Here is an 11,424-nt window from a genome sequence, read left to right as displayed (position 1 = left end):
TAGCAACAAAAGTATAATTTAATATTGTTGTCAGTCTATGTACTGAAAGTATAAAATGAAATGTATAGACAAACAAAACTGGAAAAATATTTGTTGATTTCTTTATTTAGAGTCTCCGTTGATTAAAGAGGTTTGTTTTGTTTTTTTATTAAAAACGTTGATGATATAATAGAAAATAGCTTAATTCAGAAACAATTTAAGTTTGAAATTGAATCGATATTTTTACTTTCGTGATAAATTTTATACACTTGGCTCTAGGCTAGATGATCCCATATTGCGTCTTTAGGCTTATTGTATCATCTCTCACTATACTTATAAGGTACCCCCCCCCCCCCCACGTGGCACAGTGGTATGTCTACGGACTTACAACGCTAGAATCGAAGTTTCGATACCCGTGGTAGGCAGAGGTAGCTTTGTGCTTAACTTCAAACAAACTTATAAGGTTTCACGGCACACATCCTCACGGCCTTCTTACACCCCCGTCACTAAAATCTTAATTGGCAGACAGTAATCGAACTATTCTATCTAGATAAATACAATTCGGCTTTTATGACTCCTATTTCGAGAAGTCGAGCGTGACGTGACTCACGTTGGCTTTTATATAGGCTAGATTATAATTGTGATATTTTATCGTAAAGTGTTAGTTATTACTTAAAATGCTACCGAATTTTATTCTAGATAAACAAATTGTTAATATGATTAGATCCTAGAGAAGATTTATAGCGGGAATTTTTAACGAAACAGAAATTAAAAAATTAATTAGTTACAGCTCATTTTGCATACCTTGAATAATATATACGTATAATCTAGCGAACAGCGTGCATGTATTTTGAAAATTGTGAGTTATCATGTTTTATAAATTAAGGCACTACCAATTTATGTTTGGGCTGTGATGTAAATTTATTAAAAATCGATTTCTACGTGAAATTATATATTTTATATTAGTTTAATAATGGCTGGAGACGGCTTAAATGGGTAATGAAGAAAAACTTTAATATAAGTTTAACATGACAGTATATTAATGTTTTTCTTCATTACCCATTTAAGCCGTCTCCAGCCATTATTAGTCTCAAAGTGGGTTCCTCGTCATCGAATTTATATTAGTTTGTTCAGCAACTTTCGATCAATCTTTAGATTCAAAATGGATGATAAAATTATTACGTAAAAATTCATCTGTTGAAACTACGGAGTTCTATTAGGCCAAATGCTTGCAAAATAGAAAGCAAAGAAAAAAACGGTAAAAAAGTTCATTGATTACTTATATAATTAGACCTATGCAGTGTATTGATGATTTCCCTACAACTATGTTATTATTGCGATAAACTTGAGGGCATGGTGGCGCTATTTGTAATTATTGGAAAAGCGAAGGACAAAAACGTTAGTTAGATATTAATTTGTTTTTTAAGTTGGTCGTTATGTAAAGTTGTGAGGTGGTTTACTAAGATAGTATATCTTTTAAGTTTTATTCTGAAGTAAATCTGAACACTAACAGCACAGCAGCAAAAGTGAACCGATATGTTAATTGTACATCTACGTAAACCACAAAAATGAATGACGGCTACTGATTATATATGTACTGTAGTCTGTACTACCACTACCAGGTATCTTATTCGTTGTTTCTAAATTTTTGTCAAATTTAAAAAACGGACCCACTTAGTGAAACTAGTAATGAAAATAAATCTTCAAAGACTTAGTTTAGGCTTAACACAAACTTATTGGACTCGGCCTAGGCCTATCCCAAATCATATAAATAGCATCAATACCATAACTATTATTATAAATATAATAGTATTACTGTAGTTTTACTAGTTTTAATTTTAATAATCAGCGAACACTGTACTAGTACTAGAGCTTAGTTAAGCATACTGAAATAGGATAAATTTATTTTTGGTTTATTCAAGTAATTACACACGATACATGTGGATCCAATTGAACACGAAGCCTTGCAAGTTACAGTTTACAGTTGGTCAGTTTAAGTTTTAACTCCGAAATCCATATTTTTGAAAAATAAAAAAACTTTTACTAGTTTTAGTTTTACTGGTTAATGTTATAATGCTAATAGTATTAGAATACTAATATTAGTAATAATACTTATCTGCAGGTGAGGTACAAATACAACCTACAAAGTATTGATTTTTGAGTTTTGTTGTGTTACTTTTGCTCTTCAATTACAATTAACGTGTTATTCTGTTTCTTAAGCTCCAAGTTCAGATATAGTAGTAGGCCTCAGATCTACTTCTAATAGTAATAATACGTATTAACTTTTTATAATTCAATAGAGCTAATTAGTAATCTAAAGCCTGAATATTTGCCTGTGAGTGTGTTGCTAATATTAATAATATTAGGAGTATTAGCATTGTAGCCTGTTGGCCTATTTTGTAATTTTCAACTATTACTAGTAGTAGTAGTGATAGAAATTATAAGTAAAAACTTAAATAACAAATGTTAATTTATTGGTTCTTAACATAAGGAATGTACATGTTTAGTCTAAAACTTATATTTGATAGCATATTATTTAGAACTGCCTTTTCCCTTTAACTTAAAGTTTAAGACTATGAGTATGACCAAGAATTGATACTCTGATAGTACAAGAGAGTCGGAATATAATAAACAGTGGTGGATCTTTCACCTCATTATCTGTTGCATAACAATTTCAACCAAAATAAAATTAATGGTAATTTCTAAAAGGGTAATATTACAGCAAGTGTTATTTGTAATAGTGCCCTGAATGATATTTGTACTTCCTGGTATTCCTGTGGCTGTAGGGGGACTAGTTTTAAAGTGTGTAAAACATAAATAATTATTCATTTTATTGACAGGTCAAGTTTAGTATTTGTTCAAAGTTTTTACAATTTCATTATTTATATATTTGCACTTAAACACGTTTAAGTAAAGTTAAATCACACATAAAGAGCCTTTATTAGTCAAACAAAACACTGAATTTATAGCATGTTAGCCATAGGCCTACATCAAATACTTACCAATTGCCACTTGTTTTCTCTTGAGAAATGAAGGTTAAGAGGCGATATTATCAATGTTTAAAAGATTATCTGGAGGACACAGAAGCAGAGACCCTATTAAAAAAAATTGGTATGGCCAGAAAACACATTTGTAAGACCAAGTTAAAAATTAATTAATGGTAATATTTCTAAATAACTTCTGATAATAGACTAAAATCATGTCAACAACAGGTGTCAAACTAATAGGATTATAGTTTGAACCTGTGGTAGATTGATCTTTTAAAAATTTTATAGAGGACTTGAAAAATCCTTAATAGACAGAAATATCAGAGTGTTGAAGGAGCAGTATTCTAGTGACACAAATGGATGAAGCTTTAATATTTTGAGTATTTTGTATTATTGAAACAATGAAATTAAATAATCAAAGTTAACTGCTAAATATTTATTAAAATTCATCTCTTGAAGTGCAATTCCAATAACTATAAAAAATCAATCAATTATAACTGGTTACCATAACATATAACTTGGTTTTTAATTTTGCTCTAATGTTCATAGCTTGCTCTGGTTGAAAGTTAATATTAATAACATTTAAGGGACAAAAATGATATGTAAGTTTTTAATGCAGTTTTAATTAACTTTAGCATGTGTTGTTAAACAAATTCATTGTTGTTTTATGCAGTTGGATTGTTCCATTAGTGTATGCTATTCAAGATGCATTTTAATATTGATGTTCTCTGCTTTTAAATGTTCATATGAATTGTGTCATTTTTTTATCAAGCTTGATGAGGATCATAAGCTAGCTCAAATAAAAGAAATTAAAATTCAAGATGTAATTGTGATGTTAACGTTTTTTCTGTTAAAATAAAAAAGTACCATTTAACATGTTTATCACATGTTAAAAAGTGCAACTTTTCGTGATTCAAAATGAAAAGGGTTGAAAGCAAAACTATGAGTAAACTTAATATTTTCCTTTGGAGGCGTATGGTTGCTCTTGCAGGATTTATTATGTAATCAGATACTTCAGTCAACACTCCCTCAGTTAAACATTGATGTTTGAAAACTACAGTGATAAAATACTGTTGTATTACATTGTAAAAAAAATTAGTTATGAATAGAAGCCGTAAAGTATGAGTTTTATTTTTATAAGAGCAGAAAACAGTTGATCACTAGATTCAGACATTTATAATTATTAAGATGTTTGAAAAACATTTCTATAGGTGAATATACAGACACACACACACACACACGAGTATTAAAAAATTTTGAATTTTGAAAACATAATGAAACAAGAATTGAAATCACAATCATAAATTCATAAAATGTAATTCTATGGCCTACAGATAAGTGTATCAAGCTGCCAAGGTAGGGATTAAATTTTATAAATTTGTCATTACGGTTTTAATTCTTGTTCTATTACTTTTTATAGCAGGATCCCTACTTCGTTTTTAAATTCATAATTTTGAATACTCTTGTTTCTTTACTATTTACGTTATACCTGTATAAAGTATATACTTTACCTTTAGAAACTGTCATGTGTCTATCCATCGATACGTAGTGCCAGCTGTTGGGTTGAAAAAATATTTAAGTATGTGCATGATATGTTTACCATTTATATTATACTTGTCTATATATGGATTTTTATCGGAATATCAAAACAAATACCCACACACCAGTCAAGTAAGCTGGAGAAATCTTTTAGTGACAGTCTGCTGATCAGGTAGGTAGGTAGTACATGAAAAAAATTGCTGTTTAGAAATTTCTTAATTGTTATATGAGAAATATTAGCAACAAATTTAGTGTATTACTATTATATATGCACATAATATATTGTAACCAATACTTGAATGGTCAGTTTTTTGCTTAGGAATTCGATAGGGTGGTTTTTCAGCATATGAATTATTTGGAATCCTTTTCAACCCCCCTACTATTAAGTACTATCATACTTAAAATATGTATATATGTGTTTGTTTTGTGAGGTTGAATGAGAAATTTAGAAATATATATGCTTGAATATAGGTGTAGTGGCATAGCAATATTGAATAAAACCACTAATAATTTCTTTGCTTTATTTATCTTTATTTATGGTTTGGTAGCAACATTTATTGCTTATCATCTCACCTGTTAACTTGAACTTTGTTTTTATATTGTATGTGTGTGTTACCAGGAAAGCATTCAGCATTAGAGGTGGGCAATTAACTTGATTAGTTAATGTAACTTATTACCTATGAGCCTTGATTAGTGTCAGGTAAAATAATTAATTGAAGTTACAACTGATGAATTAATTAAAATAATAAACTAGTATTTACAATTATTCCAACTATCCAGTAAACAAAATTATGATTAAACCAATTAAGTTCAAGAAAATAATGAACTAACTGAAATTAGTGTTTGTGATTATTACTGTTTTTAATGATTCCAAATATCTATTAACCAAAATATTGTCATTACAATTTTTCATTGCTATTATCAATTGATTCAACTTTGTTCACCTTAATTGATTAGTATCATGACTCACAAGAGGAAACTAAATGAAATTAGGGTTTCTGAATTGTCATAACCAGAAGTGCTAAAATAATTTAAAAAAAAGATGATAAACCTCTATCACTGTTAAATAACTAATAGATATTTTTTTAAATATTTTGTACATATTGATCTCTGTGATATAATTTTTCAAGCAAATTTTCTGTTTATAGACTAATGAATATGGACAGTAAAGAAAGTGTTGAAGAGCATGGTTTTGAGCCTAACATTGGCAGTGAAAGCATTTTAAATGTAACTTCAGAGAGTCAAGAAGAACAAAAAGACAGTACCAAAGATAACAATCAATCTTCTGAGGAAAGAATCTCTCCTGAACCAAGCTGTGCCATATGTTTGGGGAAACCTGAGAACAAATCTTTCACAGACAGTTGCTTCCATACGTTTTGCTTTGCTTGTTTAGTAGAGTGGTCAAAAATCAAAGCTGAATGTCCACTTTGTAAGCAATCATTTCGTAGTATTATTCACAATGTTCGTTCTCTGGAAGATTACGATCAATACCTGATCAATGTGCAGAATGTGCCAAGTAATCTCCCTTCTGATAATTCCAGTAGACGGTTTCGTTACTCATCTACCCTAACAGTAGAAAGAAGACAGCAGATACATTTTGAAAGAAGCCTTGAATTTCACAATTATCGATCTACCTATGCTCCTCATGTAACACCTCAGTCAGTGAGGAGAAACAGGGGACATCATATTTCTACAAGTAATTTCAGACGTCATGTTTATGAAAGTGGACTGTGGGTGCAGCCTCTTGTTGATGGACAAACAGGACGTTTCCGAGACACTTCACCTGAATTCTATAGGCAGAATCCTGCATGTACGCACCGACTTATACCATGGCTGAATAGAGAATTGTTGGCTTTGCTAGGTGACGGTGGTGAAAGTCAATTGGCTTTCCTTCTGGAATTAATTCTAGCATTAATTATGCGCTATGACATCAGAAGTCCAGAATTTTTTGAACATGTGCATCCTTTTTTCAGAGATCATACAAATCATTTTGTACATGAATTTTTTAACTTTGCTCGATCTCCTTATGACCTTGTCACCTTTGATCGTAGAGCTGTTTATGATATAACTGAACCAAGAAAGGAAAAGGATAGTGAAAGTGACAGCTCTGAATCTGACATTGATGTTGTCAGCATTAATCCACAGGAGAGCAAACCTTTCTTTCCAACATCAATTAGAAATGGGACCTCTGAATCATTTTCAAATCAAAATTTTCATAGTGATCCATTAGCAGTTGGAAATGTCCCAGGTGTGTCATCACTTGGTAGTTTTTATATGCAAGCTACTGCTAATTCCAGCCAAACTCTCAACCACATGGAAGCAAATAAGGTCCAAGTTATAGAGGATTCTGACAGTAGTTCTGACTGTGTTGTTGTTGCTTATATTAAGCCAAAAGTAGAAAGGACTCCTGAACTTGTTGATATAGCTTCAACTTCGGGTGATGAACAAGACCTTAAAAGTAAGTTTTTGAAAGATATTAGTCTAGAAAATAGCAGAAGCACTGGTCAAAATTCACCTAAAGAGAAACCTAAAAGTTACAAAAGTAGTAGAAGTAGGAGATCTAGGTCATACAGAAAGTCTCGCAGAAGAAATGGTCGACATTCATCTTCTTCTTCTAGGAAAAGTTCATTGTATCGAAGTAGCAGTTCTGAAATTTCCTCACGTAGATGGAACTCGTCAAGGCATAACACATGTGGATCATCAACTCAATCTCCCACGCCTAGTTTAGGTAGGCATTTTCGTGGAAGATCAAGAAGTGAGCACTCTCTTTCTCCAAAGAAAGTAACTGCTGGTGATTCGGAAAATTCTGGTACCTATTCACTTTCTTTTCGTAAAAAAGGAGAACAGAGATTGAAAAGTCTCGTGATTAGTGTAAGAAAGAACGACTCCTATTCAGGAGAGCATAAAGGGAAACATTACAGATCTAAGCATAAACGAAAGCACAAGAAATCAAAAAAACATAAATTTCGTGACCATCATTACCACCAGTATTCTTCAAGTTCATACAGCGATTAAAATTTGGTCTTAAAATATTCCTCACCTTGCTAGGTTCATAGGATTAAAACTAACTGGTAGTTGGCATTATTAAAGTTTTCACTGAAATTGAAAAGTGTACATGCATGTCAAGGTAAGTTCACTGCTGTGGTTCATGTACTTCAAAATAACATAAAAAACTGATGTTACTGTGAAAGGCTGTATTACATCTCTTTGAATGCAGTCTGAAAAAACCATCTACAAATGGTTTTACCATTAATATAAATTGCATTGATAGCTATCATTAAACAATTGGATTTCATTCAATGTTGATATCAAACCAAAGTAATCTATTGTGGTATAGAAAAAGAGGAAGAAATTCAAAGAATTATGGTTTGATTGATTAAAAACAAATGTTTAAGTATTTCATTAGCATTGAATCTGTATATATATATATATATATATATCTGAGCATTTGTGTAACATTTATGTGAAAACAGTCCTGTATATTGTCTGTGATTGTGTTGTGTGTTGATGATGATGTATGTATTGTATTTTAAATTAATCAACATGTTGTAGGTTATTCATTTTTTTATGTACTTTTTATTTTATGAATATATATATAGCTGAAATAAACCAATTGATGTATGTGGAATATGTAATATGGATTAAATTTATTCATCACGATTAAATGTTAATATAATTATTGTTATTTTTAAGTAGCACATAATGTATATAGACATGTATTCCTACTAAGTGTATTTTTACTAGTTATAACACTGCTCTTGATAACTTGTATTAACCCTAGTATGTTTGTCACAAATGTTAAAGGATATAGAATGCCTTTTTTATTACTAATTTCTATTACATATGTCTTACTAAGTTACAAAATGCAATATAGTTTGGGTTGTTTGACAATGTAATTATTAAATGTGGTTGATTTTCTCAGGATATAACTTGTACACCCCGGCTGTATGTGGAAGAGGTATAGGTAGACTTAACTAGAAAAGCTTTGTTTTGTGTATTGTAATTGGAAATAGCTTTTAGGGATCAAAAATTATATTTTTTAACAGGTTTAGTGGTTATAACTTAAATATGTACATCATATATTTTGATGCAATGTTGAATTAAACTTTATTGCATTTACATTCCAAAATATTTTTAACCAACTTTTCTTAACACTACATGGTGTAACACCACGTGACTGCCCTTGAAGACCTTAAAGCTTGTCTTTTGTTTTCCTGTTAAAGTTAAGTATGTGACTGTTTGTGACAAATATTTTTCTTCTACAGTTTAGGAACCTCTGTTGAAGTTCTTTGTATTATTTCTTCTAATGGTTATTAATGTTTTAGTAATTTTACAAAAATTGGGCTTTTTTTTTTAACCTCTGTTAAAAAGGTAGGTCCATATAATTGGTGGTACTATCATTACAGCTCTTTTATTAGTATACTGACCATTATGACATACATTATAACTTACATTTATAACTTAAATTTCTATTTGAAATAATCTATGATATATAGTACAGTATCCACAAAATGATCAGTACCAGTAACTTTTTCATTCAGGATGACATAATCTAGTGATTAGCATACCTGACTATGGATCCAAGGATCAGTAGTTTGGATCCCATTACTGGGAAATTACATTCTGCAGTTTGGAGGTACTTGTAGATTGAGGGTCAAATCCCACTATGCTATTAGAGTAGCCCAAAAGTTGGCAGTGGATGCTGTTGACTAGCTGTCTTCCCTTTGGCTTATCATTTATATTAGGGTCAGATAGTTCTTGTATAACTTTGCATAGATATCCAAAACTAATAATCAGTCACTTGTTTACCAATCAATAAACTTTAATTTGTGTTACATACACTTAAGGTATTGTGTGTGTGTAGAAGTGTACATGTACATAGATGTTATCAGTCACTAAAATAGATATGTGGTGTGGGTGGAACCTCAATTTAACTCTCTCCCTTTTATTATATATATATATATAACTGTCATGTTTATAGATAAACAACTCTCCCAGTGCCAGGATTGTTTTTAGATGCACAATAAAAACACACCAAGATACACGTTTTAATATGTCATTATTTATTTTAAACTTTAAATTTGTAAACTTTGGATAGTTTTAAAAGAAATACCTTTTCTTCATGGTGGTACAAATTTCCAATAATATTGCAGTTTTCAAAGGTAAAATAAAGGTTATTTAGTGTGTCCCATGTATGTGCCTTGGCAGTGAAAAAGTTAGAGCAAGAAAAAAGAACACTTAATAAAAAAACGTAACTTAAGTACGATGTTTCTTTTTAACTTTCAAAATTATTACCATATTACACATTCTAAATAATTTCAGAAAGTTCATTTTCAGTGAAATGGCTCTCAAGGTTCAAGGCAATGCATCATCAGAGTTCTAAATGAAGAAAATAATAGTATTTGTCCTATACATGTACAAAACATAATAACATTAGTTACGTATAGCAAGAGGTATGTGTATAAGTTATTAAAACATGTAATCACACAACTACAGATGGTATCAGTAAAATAAAAAGTCCATAGAAAATTGTATTAAGCAACACATGTTTAGGGGTCATCATACTGAGTGTTCATAAGTGGTCAGTGAGTCTTTTATGAGCCTCTTATACATGACACTCCTGTGTGTGTGTGTGTTGTGTTTTTTCTCACGTGTTTTCTTTAAGCCAGGATTAACTATTATGTTACCCATCGTACTTCCGAAGATTTGTCATTGTTGTAAAAGATGTAAGATTTTGTGTAGTTGTAGTTAACTAAATATTTCATTCACACAGTTTTATGATTTTGGCACTGATTGTTTCTTCATCAAGTACCTGCTACTATTTTTTTTTTTTTATACTCCTTTAGTAAGATTTTATTTGGAAGAATGTAAATATAATTGTAAAGGTATGGATATTAAAAGATTTTTCCAATGTGTTCATAAATTAAGGGTCTGTTTTTATTTTTCGGTAAAAATTTTAATGAGACTTATTTACTAGAATTTTAAATCATTTCTGAAGCATATATTCTCAAAACTAAAAAAAAAAAAATCATATTCCAGTAGCACTGATGTTTCATCTGGAAACCAGTAGACACCATGTTCATTTTTTGGAATCCAAACATGTTGGAAATATGATTTAAGTGTGAGAATTTTTTGTCAGGACAAGTTTATCAACTGGGAAGGAATTCAATAATTTTTTTTTTTTAAGTGAAATAAAATCATATCTTGAATAATAAAAGAATTAGTATATGCTTAGATTCAATGTCTTGGAAGTTTATATTGTTTTAACCACCAAATTAATGAATAATATTTACAAGATAAACTGAATATATACCAATTTGATTTATATATACCATTATTTTCAATTTGATATAATGGTTATGAATTATGTAGTTTATTTTCAGGAAACTATTTTACTTTAGAAATGTAAGTGATAAAATAGGGAGGATTTTTTTCATTCTTTTTAGTTGCTGGATTCTTCAAGAATATATTTTTGTGTCTATTTCTTAGAATTGTTTTCTCTGTAGTTCTGTAACTTTAAAAATGTAAACATGTAAGTCAGTATTATGATATACTTGCACATATTTTTATTTATGCAACTTTAAAAAATATATATTATTAGATGTTTAAAATCCAAATAATTATTACTGTGTTTTCTTTATAGTCAGGAGGCTAAGTTTTTTTACAGTAAATTTACAGGGTGGTCAAAAGCATTAAATTTGATTGTTTGTCCTTTTAGGTATAAAAGTCAAATATAGGCTAGGATCTCTTTCTTACTCTCTCTAGTATTCAAAGTAAAGCATCAGAATTAGTTTAGTGGTGATTAAACACAGCTAACATAGACATTAGATCACAGCTTTTGAAGTGTGGCTGAAATATGAAAGTTTATGCTATAGAGTGATAATAAAGCAATTGTTCAAACCAGAAAGCATTATTTAAT

The 11,424-nt window shown here is 30.2% G+C and overlaps 1 protein-coding gene across 3 annotated transcripts; it reads left to right on the top strand.

The window, feature by feature from the left end:
* Window positions 1-1,074: 1,074 nt before the first annotated feature.
* LOC106467407 (E3 ubiquitin-protein ligase Topors-like) lies at window positions 1,075-10,806 on the top strand. 3 transcript variants are annotated; one of them, XM_022395589.1, is made up of 2 exons: window positions 1,075-1,234; window positions 5,650-10,806. In XM_022395589.1, exon 2 carries the CDS (start codon window positions 5,658-5,660, stop codon window positions 7,518-7,520), a length of 1,863 nt encoding a protein of 620 aa, XP_022251297.1. In that variant the 5' UTR covers window positions 1,075-1,234; window positions 5,650-5,657; the 3' UTR covers window positions 7,521-10,806. The 3 variants fall into 3 exon arrangements, with proteins under 3 accessions (XP_022251297.1, XP_013783210.2, XP_022251296.1); XM_013927756.2 differs by lacking the exon at window positions 1,075-1,234 and adding an exon at window positions 1,254-1,377 and having other exon boundaries at window positions 5,654-10,806; XM_022395588.1 differs by lacking the exon at window positions 1,075-1,234 and adding an exon at window positions 1,417-1,601 and having other exon boundaries at window positions 5,654-10,806.
* Window positions 10,807-11,424: the final 618 nt, after the last annotated feature.

Source organism: Limulus polyphemus, unplaced genomic scaffold, assembly GCF_000517525.1.
Source record: "Limulus polyphemus unplaced genomic scaffold, Limulus_polyphemus-2.1.2 Scaffold2603, whole genome shotgun sequence".
Lineage (NCBI taxonomy): Eukaryota > Metazoa > Arthropoda > Merostomata > Xiphosura > Limulidae > Limulus > Limulus polyphemus.
The sequence above is the reverse complement of the archived record's forward strand: the minus strand, read 5'-3'. Positions and strand labels throughout refer to the sequence as shown.